The following is a 16,155-nucleotide window of genomic DNA, read 5'->3' as shown; positions in this document are numbered from 1 at the left end:
GCCTCAAATGCATGCAGGTATGCCTCAATGTCATCGGTAGCTCCCATCTTAGATATAAAGTCACTTGCCTTTATTGGGCGGGTATTTTGGACCACCCTCTGTCTCTGCAACTGCAACTCCTCTGCCTTCAGAAGGTTGGCTTTCTTTTGCTCCTCCAAGAGAGCCACGTTTGCTTGCATCTGGGCTTGCTGGCCAGCAACAAGGGCTTTCAATATGTCCTCCATTTCAGTCGGGCGGGGAGCCTACGGCCAACTTGGAAAACTAGGTGATCAAACCTTCGGTATCCTCCTCTGACATGCACTATTAACGCTTGAGCGTGCCCGTATTCTCCACCATCTGTGACGTCCACGAGAGGCTACACAGCTTTCAGCGGGATTGCTCAAGTAGTGCAAGGAGACAAGGTTCAAACAAAACAAGGATTTTATTATAGGTCTTGGGAAATTAACGAAAATATAACAAAATTCTGTTCTCTTGTGGCTTTTTAAGGGTTAACAGTTCAGGGATGTCTCTTCCACATCCAAAATCATAATTCTCACTCGCTCAGATAACTTTTCCACAGCCTTACTGTAGTCCACGTTGCAGCTAGTGGCCAACCCAGCAAAAAAGTCCTTCCAAATGTCTCTCACGTATTTCCACAGGTGCATATATCCAAAGGTGAGTATTTCCCAAAGGTAAGTATCTCCAAATCCTTATATTCCTCATGGAAGTGGACGTGCAGCACTCTTGTCCTCCAGAGAGCCCAGGTTGGAGACTGTGTCTCTTCACCCCCCACACACTCCCTCAGTGTCTCTTCCCTTCCCAAACCTTCAGCTCATCAGCTCCTCATTTGTTTCAGCTGCGTGGGAAGATTGGCCATAGAGGGGTGGAGTTCCCGACCATACCAGCAGATGGAGCCATAGCTGTCTGGGTTTGCAGCCATCTCAGGGGGATGTAACGTCCCTCCAGGACACAGCCTCTCGTGACATCACATTGCAAACAAAGGTTTCTGTACCAAATATTAAGTTCTGCTTTTCTGATGTATCAAATACTTATGTCATGCAATAAAATGCAAATTAATTACTTAAAAATCATACAATGTGATTTTCTGGATTTTTATTTGCAGTTGATTCACAGTTGAAGTGTACCTATGATAAAAATTACAGACCTCTACATGCTTTGTAAGTAGGAAAACCTGCAAAATCGGCAGTGTATCAAATACTTGTTCTCCCCACTGTATATGGGCCATATGACAACCTTAAAAATATTGAGGGCCATACAGTAAGTCTCATGCATCCCTCCTAAGTGCCCTGGACCAGTCATCTTGTGTCCGTTTCCATCAAGCATCCTTGTGGACTTCCTGTTCTATACTGTCTTTTTATTGGAAGGTTAACACAAAGTAACAACTGACCCACCCACTAACACAACCATGCACCAACAATGTACCAAAAGACTGGAGAAACACTGAACAAAATGAGTAGATGCAGTACAGACAGGCTGGAGTCAAGTAATTCCCTTTTAATTAATGATTATTCCAAACAGAATAGTCTTCAATCCACTTTATCCAATTTCACTGTACATATGATCATAAAGGAAATTCTGTTTGCATTGATAAACAAGTGAGTGCTTCAACACACCCTAGTGAGACAGTGCCTGGCACAATCAGCACACATTCACAGCAGTCCCCCACACATTCATTATACAGGGACTGTTTAGTGTCAGTAATAAGGGTCCATGGGAGTTATTCATTCAAAATAAAACTACAGCTGCTGTAAATGTGTCACTCCCCCCAATTCAGGACAAATAGCATTAATGTCCTTACTTTCCTTCCTGAATGTAGTGTACAAATATGCATCAATCCTATCGATATTAATTGTTATATCCATTAAAATTAAAACGGTTTAAGGGTGATAGTTTCATGAATAACCATGTATTTTTAGAAATCCTTAGAACATTACCAAATGTACCAATTATTATCACATATTAGACATGGCTAGAGTAAGTAGATTTTGACTTTATCATTCTGCCTGGCCAATTATATAAAAAATAATTATTTTCGCCCAGGATTTATATTTATTTAATTGTCACACAGACACAATGTATGCAACATACACCACATGTAGTCTGACCAAGTGGCAGACTTTATCCAATCACAGGCTTTATAGAAAGACTGGACCAGCCAGACGACTGTCCAATCACACATGCCGGTGAAATCTTTTCATGCAACAGATTTTGAGAAGGGTCAATATCAATCTCACAATAGATCCCACCTTCATCTTTTAACACGGTTTCTTGGGTTACTTACTGGCTCCTAAACGCTCTCTCCCAAATAACTGCTTTGATGAGGCATGAGCTCAAAACAAAACAAGCATTATCCACTATGGCAGACCTGGGTCAAGTACACATATAAAATACAGTGCACTTGATTTAGCTTGCCTAGTAAAATGGAACCAATGGAATAATCCCCAAAATACAAACTCCGCCCACCCTACAATACCTCATGTATTTGAAAGTTGACATACTGGTATGTATTTGATCCAAGTCTGCCCCAGAGGGGGTGTTCTTGCAATAATGTTAATGCTGGGAGTCTGGGTGAGATAGTGGTTGAGTAATAAGATTAAAAAGTGAAACCACTTTTATGCTTGTGTAATCTCCAGTAAAGCAGTACAATTTACAAGTGTGTTCTCAACTACAATATCTCACATCCATGTCCATCGTAAGAACATTTCCAGGTTCAGCCTAACCACCATTGCCGTTCCACCATAAATCCAACAACGAAAGCACCAATTTCCATCCACTCCCTTTCTCTTTCAGACAACTTTCCTATTCGTTGTTCCATGTCATCTCATCTCTGTTCTTAAGTGGAACTGAAAGGAGGAACATTTTTACTGTCAGACCTTCACTACATGGCACAGCATTTCTCCATGAAACACACACTTACAACAATTTTATATATACAGTATATATATTTTTACATCATTAGAAAAACAATCTAAAAGATGGAGAGGAGAAAAGTTAATATGGTTGCATTTCTGTTAACCAGACAAATAACTCTACACTTCTCTGCAGCAAAGTATTTACAGATCCCCTGTGTGGGGGGTTCAATCCTCATTCAGTGGTCAGACAAGATGCACAAGTGTGGATTAAGGTACATTATCTCAGCATTGAGGAGACATCATTTGTGGCAATTTAATGAAATATAGATATTATTATTTTAAAGAGGGTCTGCCTTCAACTTGTAAAGAGACTCTTTTGAAGATTGAAGTGATCATATATGGGGCGGGGTTAATAATTAAATGAATTTATAAAATTAGTGTTATTCATGATGATGATAGATGATGACAATCAATGCAACACAATTAAAGGCAATTAAATGTGAAATGCTCCGTATAAAATAAAATAAAATAAAAATGTTTGTTGTTTTTACAACTACTTGAAGAAGGGCACCAATTACTGAGGTGAAGGGGGAGGGATAATAGTGAGCCCTTGTCTTCTGTCCACACTTTATGGTCCTACTTGAAGTAGATAAACAGTCATATTTTTGAGCTGTAGTTTGTTAGTATAGGTTAAACACCAGCCAAAGGGAATCCGACACCGTGCTAAGACGGTCCTTCCAGTGCTCGTCCAACTGAGGTAGCATCTCTTTGTTGTCAATATTGTGCCAGCTCCCGAGGTCCAGTGACACCACCATTTTCCATCCTATTGTCAGCCAATGACCCCTTTTCTGTGGCAGCCATGTTGTGTGATTTACTTAATTATGGAAGAAAATAATAATACAATTGACCCCAATAGAACATTCTTAAAGAAGTTACTGAAAGGCATTCCTTAACTGAATCATCCAGACAGTTCCAAGTATGGCTTTGGTTTGTCCAAGTATACAGTCATTTACATACATGTCGCGTGAGTCGTGACTCTGAGGATTCGTATATTCATGCAAAATGTCCGTTTTCAGTGTATCTGTACAGGTAGAAGATAGTTCATGGGCGTGGGAAGGGGCCAGTCCTATCTGCGCGAGGGGCCCAGAACAGATCCCGTGGTGGGGGGGCCGTAACGGGGGAAGTTGTCATTAGGGGGCGGGCTGGGGAGCAGGGAGTTCCCGTTAGTTGGGGAGCAGCTGAGATTAAGCCGCTTCAGGTACTCAGCGTGGTCCGGCTTGTGGTGCTGCAGGACTTTGATGGCCTCGTCCACCGTGAACCACTCCCGTTTACGACCTGCAGGGGGAGACAGAAACACAGAGTGTGAATCACTCCTGCTGTTGACCACCAGGGGGAGACAGATGAAAAGAGTGAATCACTCCTGCTGTTGACCACCAGGGGGGCCAAGCAGTGGACATTTTACACCAACCACCTGAAGGCTTTGTCCTGAGTCATTTTGAAATTGACGATCACCTGTGAAATGTTAACTTGTTTAAGGGTTTCATAAAAATGTTGACTTTGAGACTCTGGGACACTCAAAATGACTGAAATATCCCAGTATGCATTTCAAACACAAATATGGGGCTAATAACACAGAAATGGCCTGTAACCTATTGCACATTTTTACACTTTGTATTTGTATAAGTGAGGAAAGAAAGATCAACCTTGTTGAAACTGAGTTTAGATAAGAAAGAGGTTGTTAGAACATTGATACCATACAAAAGGATTAGTGGAGGCCCCGGGCCTCTTCCCCTTCCTGGGGGTGCCTCCTCGTCCACACATACTTACTGGGAAACTTGTTAGTAAAGAGCAGGAATTACTGTTTCATTAATTATACCCCTACAATATCTATTCCTGCAACAACAAAAGCCTACATAAAGAGACTATCCGGTACTTTTGTATACTCTTTAGCCAGTAGTTCTGAAAGAGGCCCCCATAAATTGCGTACTATGTCACATATATGCAGATGTGTGCACCACGTCACTGGCCCAAAGCGCTTAACCGCTAGGCTACACATCCAGCCCAAAGTGGGAGGTTTAAAAAATACTTACTAGTCGCCAAAGTTCCGGAGCATGTCTTCAATACAGTCCCAATAACCAGTCAGCATTCAGAACTACTGGTGATCTCCACATGAACTTAAAGTGACATTTGCCCTTTGAGGGGTGGAGATCTTCTCACAAAAAAATGGGATCTGGATCAACCCCATGTGGCACTGTCAATAAAATATTCTGGTATCCCCTTACCAATCTGCAAACACGCCCAACCTTTGTCATATTCAACATTTATTTCCCTATTAATTTCAGCCTACCTAAAGTATTGTGAAGGGTGCTAATAGCCAGTTTAAATACATGTTTCCAGAATAGATGTTATCAGAATACATTGATTATCTCTAACAACAGCTACAGTGAGGGAAAAAAGTATTTGATCCCCTGCTGATTTTGTACGTTTGCCCACTGACAAAGATATGATCAGTCTATAATTTTAATGGTAGGTTTATCTGAACAGTGAGAGACAGAATAATAACAAAAAAATCAAGAAAAACGCATGTCAAAAATGTTATAAATTGATTTGCATTTTAATGAGGGAAATAAGTATTTGACCCCTCTGCAAAACATGACTTAGTACTTGGTGGCAAAACCCTTGTTGGCAATCACAGAGGTCAGACGTTTCTTGTAGTTGGCCACCAGGTTTGCACACATCTCAGGAGGGATTTTGTCCCACTCCTCTTTGCAGATCTTCTCCAAGTCATTAAGGTTTCAAGCCTGACGTTTGGCGACTCAAACCTTCAGCTCCCTCCACAGATGTTCTATGAGATTAAGGTCTGGAGACTGGCTAGTCCACTCCAGGACCTTAATGTGCTTCTTCTTGAGCCACTCCTTTGTTGCCTTGGCCGTGTGTTTTGGGTCATTGTCATGCTGGAATACCCATCCACGACCCATTTTCAATGCCCTGGCTGAGGGAAGGAGCTTCTCACCCAAGATTTGACGGTATATGGCCCCGTCCATCGTCCCTTTGATGCGGTGAAGTTGTCCTGTCCCCTTAGCAGAAAAACACCCCCAAAGCATAATGTTTCCACCTCCATGTTTGACGGTGGAGATGTTGTTCTTGGGGTCATAGGCAGCATTCCTCCTCCTCCAAACACGGCGAGTTGAGTTGATGCCAAAGAGCTCCATTTTGGTCTCATCTGACCACAACACTTTCACCCAGTTCTCCTCTGAATCATTCAGATGTTCATTGGCAAACTTCAGACGACCCTGTATATGTGCTTTCTTTCTATATGTGCAACTATTGTCACCTTCTCACCAAGCTGCTTGGCGATGGTCTTGTAACCCATTCCAGCCTTGTGTAGGTCTACAATCTTGTCCCTGACATCCTTGGAGAGCTCTTTGGTCTTGGCCATGGTGGAGAGTTTGGTATCTGATTGATTGATTGCTTCTGTGGACAGGTGTCTTTTATACAGGTAACAAGCTGAGATTAGGAGCACTCCATTTAAGAGTGTGCTCCTAATCTCAGCTCGTTACCTGTATAAAAGACACCTGGGAGCCAGAAATCTTTGTGATTGAGAGGGGGTCAAATACTTATTTCCCTCATTAAAATGCAAATCAATTTATAACATTTTTGACATGCGTTTTTCTGGATTTTTGTTGTTGTTATTCTGTCTCTCACTGTTCAAATAAACCTACCATTGAAATTATAGACTGATCATTTCTTTGTCAGTGAGCAAACGTACAAAATCAGCAGGGGATCAAATACTTTTTTTCCCTCACTGTACATTGTTATTGCCATAGACATAAGCTCATTTAAAGGAAAGGTCATTCACAGTGGCATGCTTTCACAACATTATTTTTGAGGAACAGGTCGTAGCCCATGTTTGGTAATCCTGTGTGTTAACAGGAATGAGGATTATTAGTGCAAAGGAACAAGTACCGGTATTGGTGCGGTTAAGTCGGTAAACAAAATGAAAGAAAGACTGAGGCTGATATACTGAGTACTGTAAGATCTATAAGGACTAAAAGCTCCAGCCACTCAGGAGAAAGACTGAGGCTGATATACTGAGTACTGTAAGATCTATAAGGACTAAAAGCTCCAGCCACTCAGGAGAAAGACTGAGGCTGATATACTGAGTACTGTCAGCTCTATAAGGACTAAAAGCTCCAGCCACTCAGGAGAAAGACTGAGGCTGATATACTGAGTACTGTAAGATCTATAAGGACTAAAAGCTCCAGCCACTCAGGAGAAAGACTGAGGCTGATATACTGAGTACTGTAAGATCTATAAGGACTAAAAGCTCCAGCCACTCAGGAGAAAGACTGATTGTCTAAAGGGTGTTTAGTGGATTTCAGAGGTCAGGTCACACGGTTCGGTGCAGTCAGTGGTGAGTCAAGGTCTGTTTGGGAAGGCCTGGGATAGATGACCTGCTGAGTAATCCAATCACACGTTCACATTTTACTCTTACCTTTTAGCAGCTATTTTAGTCCACCTCTCCAAGGCCAGCAGGCTGGTATGATTTAGCTGTTAGCAGCATAAGTTGAGTCTAAATCAGCCACTTTGGAATTGATGTGTTATGACTCCAAACTTTAGATTACGTGAAGGCGGATGTTATTGGAGAAATATTGAACTTGTTTGTTGCTTGTTTTCTGCAATCCCAGGCCTTTTAGTCAGTGGGGCCTGTTGGTGCTGCCAATATCCTTCCTGGAAAAACAGATTATTATAATAAACATTGAAGTCCTGATGTCATGTGACCATAAACTCACCTATGTTGACCGAGTCCTCCCATGCTTCCAATGTCTCCGTCACAGTCAATACGTAAACATACGTTCGGTGCTTTCGGTCTTGGTTCTGCTGTAAAGTGAAAAATAAAAATACATTTCAAAATCCAGGTCGGAAGAACCTCTACCTGTGCCACCTCAAGAAAAAAAAAGCTGCTTTCAGAGGGTGTACATGCTTTAGGGTAGATTGTCAACCCTTGACTAGGCATCAACCAAATCCACTCATTTTCTATTCTTGAATTTAATTCATGTGACAATTTACACTTAGATAGCAATGACAGTTTTGCAGGGAGTAAAAACGTAACTGTCTTATAATTACTGTCAGCCCAGAGTCACGCCTTACCTCGAACACACCTAGCAGACGTCCCAACTTGCCTTTCACTCCAGCCTGGTGGGAGAGAGGAGGGAGGTATTAGGAGGATGTGAGATGACAGTATTGGGCCTATGGCAATTTGACAAATCAAAACACTGGTGTTAGATTAAAAAGGAAAGTAGACAAATCCCAATTCTTGAAAATACAGTGTGGGGGTTTAGTATGAAAACCTTTGACTGGAGTTAGGAGTGTGTGTTGAGATGTGAAGAGTGGGTGTTGAGATGTGAAGAGTGGGTGTGTGTGTGTGTGTGTGTGTGTGTGTGTGTGTGTGTGTGTGTGTGTGTGTGTGTGATCAGAACGTTGTCCGATATAATGTGATTGAATATCATAACACAAACCCACCCAGTCCTGCTGTATATTTAGAGGTCAAAATCAGAGAGACTGTTTCCAAAAAGACACACCCCCTATTCCCCTTCCTTCCCCTTTAACAAGCTTCACAAAGACAATCTGTCCACGTCCACTGGACAGGCTTTAGGACCTGTGAAGGTGCGGGAGCCAAGTTTAGCCTGCTGACGCAGCCAAGTATGTTAGGTCTCCCACCAGCTGGACCTTTGGAATACCACCAGCTCCTCAGTCACTACCCAAACCAAATCCTTCTGACCCCTTTCTCTACAAACCCACTTTGGACCCACTAAAATGTACCTCCCAACCCCCTATTTCACATAGTAGAATTGCCATTTACTTCAAACAGAGGGCTCATAGAATCCCCCCAAAAAGCCCCTACCTGGTTTGTCTGTTTAAAAATAGAGATTTGGTTGGTTTTTAAGCCGGCATGCCAGCCTACACCCAGCTGTCAACACGGTATTCATCCCAAAAGCACCTCTGCCAAAATGTGTCCTCTGTAACCGTTTTGGGAAAATAAATACTAACCCAAAAACGAGACAGCCGTCGAAAAAGTACATGCCAAAATAGGAAGTGGGTATGTGACTCCCACACTGTTGGAATACAAAGCCAAAACAGGGTCACAGCTAAGATCAAAAAGAAGTGGGGAAAATATGGTGACATGTCATAAGTGCGTTCCCGTCACCCACAATCATTGCATACATTGAGTCTCTCAGAGCTGAACCCTTTAGCGGTGAAGCCACTTTGGAGAGGACATGCTGTGAAGTGCCATTGAGATATCCCAGAAGATCGGCAAGGTCAGTCACATGCCACAAGGAAGGCAGTGGTGAATTATAGAGGGTCTCTCTCCCTCTCATAGTGTATATGAGAATATTTAGGGCCTACAGTCATTCCTGCATGTTGCCTGTAAATGACCAATCAGGGGCCAGCAAAAAACTTCTGATACTCATATAGATGACATGATCACTACCTGACTTGAAGCCAGAGTTTACAATTAACCATTACAAAAGTCTCACCCATCGCTAAAAGGCATGTTCTTTACAGACAAATCAATGAACGACCATCAGATCAATGTGTGTTTTGTGCGTGCATATAGCTATTAGTTATACACCCATCATTGATGATTATGGTGATCATTGATTGGATTAAAGGAAATATTCAACCATGTTGAATGTTATATTGTTTTTGTGCATCTCTGAGCAATGTTCTATCGACTCCCGGGGTCATTATTTTATTTGTATGTGTATTATAACATTCAAATGGGTAAATCTTTCCTTTAATATATGATGATGATGATGATGATGACAGGTGAACTCACCTCTTCAAACACCTCTCTGACTGCTGCGCCACAGGGCTCCTCCTCCGGCTCCATCCCTCCACCTGGGACGATCCACTGGTCCGGGTGCCGACTGCTACTCACCAGCAACACCTGGCAGAGAAAACACAATAGCTCTGTGAGTCCAGCTCCGACACAGGGCTCTATGCTCCATCACAGGGCTCTATGCTCCACCACAGGGCTCTATGCTCCACCACAGGGCTCTATGCTCCATCACAGGGCTCTATGCTCCATCATAGGGCTCTATGCTCCATCACAGGGCTCTATGCTCCATCACAGGGCTCTATGCTCCATCACAGGGCTCTATGCTCCACCACAGGGCTCTATGCTCCATCACAGGGCTCTATGCTCCACCACAGGGCTCTATGCTCCACCACAGGGCTCTATGCTCCATCACAGGGCTCTATGCTCCACCACAGGGCTCTCTGCTCCACCACAGGGCTCTATGCTCCACCACAGGGCTCTATGCTCCATCACAGGGCTCTATGCTCCACCACAGGGCTCTCTGCTCCACCACCGGGCTCTATGCTCCATCACAGGGCTCACTGCTCCACCACAGGGCTCTATGTTCCACCACAGGGCTCTTTGCTCCACCACAGGGCTCTATGCTCCACCACAGGGCTCTATGCTCCACCACAGGGCTCTCTGCTCCACCACAGGGCTCTATGTTCCACCACAGGGTCCTCTTCTCCACCACAGGGCCCTCTGCTCCACCACAGGGCCCTCTGCTCCACCACAGGGCTGTTAGATTGACCAGGATCAGGTCCTTTTGGGAGCATCCAAGCAGGTGCCTGAGCTTAAATTACACCACAGTCTGCAGTGTACAACGATCCGTACTGATTGAATGAGCCTGTATCTGCATTTTCATGATGCAATACACACACACACACAACCTACACACACACACACACACACACTCATGACATAGTTGCTCAGTTGTCTCTTTCACCATGCTGAGGAAACACCCAGTAGGGCAGGTCAAGTTACTGGATGCTTTAGGTAGCTTGCCTTCTGCTCCTAAAGGCTGATCCCAGATCAGCTCATTCAACCCAAGTCAGTCGAATACAACAGACGACAGTGATCCAGCTTCAGCAGCAGCTTGTGTGGCTTTCACCTTCCATCTTTCCCCCATCCCGACCCCCTCTATATCGGACCAGTGTGTCAGCATGACAGCCAGGTAATAAAAGCTAGCAGTGCGGCTTTGACACTCCTCCGTGCTGCTCTAATGGGATTGCTGGAGGAGGCCCGTTGAGGTCCGAGCCAGGAGCCAGGCAGTGACAAGTCGAGTGACCAAGAGTGGCCACACAGAGGATACGGCACGTGTCACCCTTCCACTTTGGATCACCACGTCATGTTCTCGGGCCTTAACCGAGCCGACATCTCATCTGGCTCGTCCTGGGCTAAGAGGGGATGGAGGGTGGACAGAGGGTGGGACGGTTAGCTATATTTACGGGCGCCACATACAGATGAGGGAATCCAACTGAAGCAGCAGGGTAGCCTACAGTATGAGCCCTAAAGCCACAAAACATGAGGATAGAATGGACCTACTAACCTATTTATAACAGACTGCTAGCGCTTCAGAATGTGTACGTGTGTGTGTGTACACGTGTGACGTGTGTGTGTGTGTGTTGGGGGGGGGGTACTGTCTGTGTTTATATATGGGGGTGGGGCACTGCTGTGTGCCTTTTGCAAATAGTTTTCTTCGGGCTTTAAGCAGCTCAGGGAGGGATGTCACTGCGTTTGACATTGTCTACCGTGGAGTTTACAAAACAAAGCTAGCTAGACTACATCCCGCCCAGTGTTATTTTTGCCTCACTTTTCAAGTCCTATGTTTTCTATTTCTTGCTCAAAATGTGGTTGGATATGAACTGCTACGAATTTAACTATTTCCAGGAAAGACATAAGGCTTGTAAGCACCTCATACAAATTTATGCAATATACAAAACATTGTTAATTTCATTTATGTCAACAGCTTAGGCTAGTAAGGTATGCTCCCCTAAACAATCATGGAACACTAGGCACGGTGAGGAGCAAAACTCCACACCAACATATTAGATAGGTCAAAGGTCAGGTGCAGAGGGAGCGGGGGTGGAAAAAGCCCAAAGGGAATAGAGCAGCGTCTCCCAGCGAGATTCCACTGCGTTTTGTAAGCCTGCTGAACGGGCCAGGAATCTCAGGGAGGAAATAAACACCTACTCTCTCGGAGGAGCAACACGATGGAGGAACTCCTGTGGCTGTCAAATAAGCCAGTCTCCTACATGCCAGCCTAAGGAGGTTAGAAGTTTTAGACTGGAGTATTTTAATGCATTAGGAGAGTGGTTAGTGGTAACCAAAATAGACCTATGAAGTCAACATACGGAAGTTTGCTGCCCCTTATTTTACACCAAATACACCTACTTTCAGCCTAGTCGGTATAAAAAAACAAAGGCCAAATATATGCCCATTCCAGACCACACACATTCAATACAGCTTTAACTCCTATCTAGCAATGTACAGGTAGGGCAACATCATTTGCCTAGTAATAGGCTACCCTTTAGTCCATCCAGAGCAACAATACACTGTACTTTACCAAGTGTCAACAAACCTTTAGTCTTGTAGTGACACAGTGGACTGAAAAGACACAGTGGACTGTAATACAGCCTCAGGACTTTTCAGGGATGAAGGCACCCATAACAGATCGCTCCTACCCTCCGGCATGAACACTCTTCTAGTCTCTACTGTTGTTGGAGGCAAATGGCCCGCCCACTGCCACTGACCCGCCCACTGCCACTGGCCCTGAGGGATGTAATGTTCCTGTTTTCCCCTGTTGGGCTTTAATCCTTGTCACTGAACACCTGACCCTAGAGGGTTAATCTTTCTCCTTTTCCATTCCTTAAACAAAGTCTCTGACATCACAGGGAGTTCCTATTAACCTACTCAGGCCCTCTAACATGTTGTGTGTGTGTGTGTGTGTGTGTGTGTGTGTGTGTGTGTGTGTGTGTGTGTGTGTGTGTGTGTGTGTGTGTGTGTGTGTGTGTGTGTGTGTGTGTGTGTGTGTGTGTGTGTGTGTGTGTGTGTGTGTGTGTGTGTGTGTGTGTGTGTGTGTGTGTGTGTGTGTGTATATGTGTATATGTGTATATGTGTGTGTGTGTGTGTGTGTGTGTGTATGTGTGTGTTTGTGTTTGTGTTTGTGCTGGAGAAGCTACATTTTTGGTCCATCTCCACAAACGGGACTGAGATTTGATTGCTGAGATCTGACCAAAGCAGGTTGAGACAAGGTCTTCAGATACAGATGGGCCGCAATCCTTCAGGGATTCAACAGCATGGGATTGGCACAAAGAGGTGGCATTGGCAAAGACAGTATTGGCCACGCAGGAGCCACAGAGGCTTTACTCCTGTTCAGGCTTAATGAGTGCATGCAAGTACGGCAGAGTAGCTGGACAGATCTAGAGCAAACTCTGTAAAGAAGGACAGTTGGACAGACACAGGCGAAGCATTTCTTGACCTAACAATACCCTTGACCAGAGACACAGGTGGGTGACTGAAGATGGTCTCCATTAGTTCCACCACAGGTATCTTAAATATTAAAACAAGCTAAGACATTATATCAAGGTTGACTTGTTTTATAGCATGAAAAATGAATGTCAGCAACAAGACTATATGTGTAGGTAATTACTAATGTTTATAAATACTTCACAAGTAAAAATCAAAGTGGAGATTGGAATGCAGCATTGAGACTGAGATTGGGCAGTCTCATTAATATAACTCAGTGAGAAAGCCTTCCAGCTACCCAGCTGCTCTACCACAATGCAATGGGCCTATGGCACGGCACACACTGACACACAGCAAACTGATATATCTCTATTCCTTGTTCCTGAAAGAACCGGCTATGCATGAGGGAGAGAACAAGGCTCCCGCAGACTTACGGGACAACAGTTTCTCAGTTTCTCCTTGAGGCCATCTCTCTCTCTCTCTCTCTCCCCTTTCCCCCCTGCTCTCTGTCCTGTGGTGTGTGTTGTGTTGTGTGTGTGTGTGTGTGTGTGTGTGTGTGTGTGTGTGTGTGGTGTGTTGTACAAATACTTGAGTGCTCTGATAGAGTTCTTAATGACAGATACAGACAGATCAAATCTGCAGCTTCTATATTGCATAACAGTGGTGCAGGGGAAGTCAGAGGCTGCAGTGTCTTGAACTGTCTGATACAAATTTGGATTTGTATCAGACAGTACAAATCCAAACTAAGGAGCCGTTCATAAACAAGGCATGTTGTTCAGTAAGAAATGAAAAGCATCACCTCTTTTACATTAATGGCCAACCTTAATAGTCTTCTCGACCTTAGTTAATGCACTGAAAAATTACATAATTTGCTTACTAAGTCTCCTATGACCAACAAATCGAATCAATTAAATTGTATTTATCACATGCGCGGAATACAACTGGTGTAGACTTTACCATGAAATGCTTGCTTACAAGCCCTACCCAACAATGCAGTTTAGAAATTAGAATGAAATAGTAACACAAGATTTGACAACAAAGTAAAGGCATAAACAATGGAATAGGTCCTTAGATTTAGGTTATGATAAAGTGGGCCTATTTAACTTATTATGGTAGTAGGCCTAAGTCATATTCTGTACATTTTGTGGCTTTAAACATTTAAATAGACCTAGGCAGAAACAATTGGAGCATGCTATATTGAATGAAAGAACACATGCACAACAATATAGCCTATAACATGGAAATAATTGCTTCCAATTTAATAAAATTAAAAAAGTATGGAACGAGTCCTATATTTTGCTATAACTTCGGGGAAATTGACTTGGGTAGACAGTCCATTTTGTCAAACCATAGACAGTGAACGCTTGCATCACGATGGCGCGTAGGCTATCATGGTGAAGCCTGCTTAAAACCCAGAAACTATTACGAGGCATATGTCTAGGTCTACAGCAATTTGTTAAAGATATTCTCTCAAAACAGAAATATAAAAAACTAAGCATTGATTGAGACTACTTTTCAGTAGACTACCTTTGGTTTTAGCCTAGGATCCTGAAAACCTGTCCAACAAAATGGCCACTTCATCAATAACGCATTTTATTTTCAGGCAGCAGAGATTATAAAGTGTTAAATGATAAAGGTGATATTGTTACTAGTTTTTAAAATCGTATGCATTCGTACAGTGTTAGTGTCATACAATGTAGCAATGGCTGCACTGATGTCCCGCCCGTCATATGAAACATGCAACAGAGCGCCTCGCCCCCCTCGCTTTGCAATCAAACTAGCCCAAACTGGATAGCCGCGGGCAGTCACACACCAGTAAGGATGTATTACTAAAGCTATCGAACGTAGGCCCATAAAAAGCGTATTAATAGACTATAACACACCTGTTTTTTATTTATTTGTTATTTGTTTAACATCAGGTCTACATCTCGAATCATTAGGTTTTAAAAACCCCGCAGAAGCATTTAATTCAGACACGGCAAGACAGCCCCCGCACATCGACATTTTCTGATGAATTAAGTGGGAAAACCACAATGAAAACCTATTCAAGTCTATTACAATAGGCAAATATAGATACAATATTGACAATTGTAGGCTATAGCCGAGAGCAGTGGTTTGGTTTAAAGACAGGACAGCATCGGTCCCCTGAACTGTCAATGAGAAATATAACCATCTTTACCTCTTCTTCACCTTCGTTCTTGAAGCACAAGCATGCCGCTCGCTTCTTGAAGCCCTCGCCATCATAAGTCCTGGTCTGGTTCGGCTTGAACTTCATTATGTAGGTTACTCCTCTCCTCACCGGGCAGGCAACGAGATCCAGCAAATTAACTAACGAAGAGTGAGTCACCGAACCAAGGTTCTGAATGGCGAAGAGAAAACCGACATCTGTTTATCACTGAGGTCCAAGAACGCGATATACCGACACTCTACCCATTGGCGGTGTATTATCCCATTCACTCCAATCGCGTTTAGTGCGTTCTTGTCAGGGAATTCCCTCCGTGATGTTGGGTTATTGAATGCAGTTCAGTCCCCCATACTCTCTACTTCTATGTGCAATCTCTTATTTAAGTAGAGGGAGTCAATACTGTACCCTCCTCCGAAGTCCTCCCACCTTGGGTAGTAGGCTACAAGGTAGGCTTTGCGCAGTCGCTGACTGTCAATAGACAGAAGGCAACGTAGCGGAGCGCTGTTTCGCATGTCACCATACGTCTGATAATTGTTGGAGGATAGGATAAATGTAGGACAAATCTAGCTGTGATTGAACATCTAAGTAGTGCACACTCCATCTGACTTTATGCTTTCTTGAAAAGTAGCCTATCCTGTTTGTTCCATAGGACCATCCATTTGGATATGCTATCTAGAAATGGCACGGTTACAATTTTCAACCCTTAGGCCTATAACTTAATCAGAGTATTTTCTCAATATAAAATCTAATGCATCATAATGCATATTATTTGTGACATATTGCCCTGA

General features: G+C 43.5%; 1 protein-coding gene across 1 annotated transcript; it reads right to left on the bottom strand.

The window, feature by feature from the left end:
- Nucleotides 1–2,549: 2,549 nt before the first annotated feature.
- On the bottom strand, nucleotides 2,550–15,806 carry LOC123489796 (diphosphoinositol polyphosphate phosphohydrolase 3-beta-like). The gene is made up of 5 exons (XM_045220187.1): nucleotides 15,362–15,806; nucleotides 9,694–9,804; nucleotides 8,004–8,048; nucleotides 7,646–7,733; nucleotides 2,550–4,187 (listed from the first exon to the last, which is right to left on the bottom strand). The coding sequence occupies exons 1-5, from the start codon at nucleotides 15,455–15,457 to the stop codon at nucleotides 3,979–3,981; spliced, it is 549 nt and encodes a 182-aa protein (XP_045076122.1). The 5' UTR covers nucleotides 15,458–15,806; the 3' UTR covers nucleotides 2,550–3,978.
- Nucleotides 15,807–16,155: the final 349 nt, after the last annotated feature.

Source organism: Coregonus clupeaformis, unplaced genomic scaffold (assembly GCF_020615455.1).
Source record: "Coregonus clupeaformis isolate EN_2021a unplaced genomic scaffold, ASM2061545v1 scaf3312, whole genome shotgun sequence".
NCBI classification, from domain to species: Eukaryota; Metazoa; Chordata; class Actinopteri; order Salmoniformes; family Salmonidae; genus Coregonus; species Coregonus clupeaformis.
Note: the sequence above shows the minus strand (reverse complement) of the source record. Positions and strands in the feature narration are given on the sequence as shown.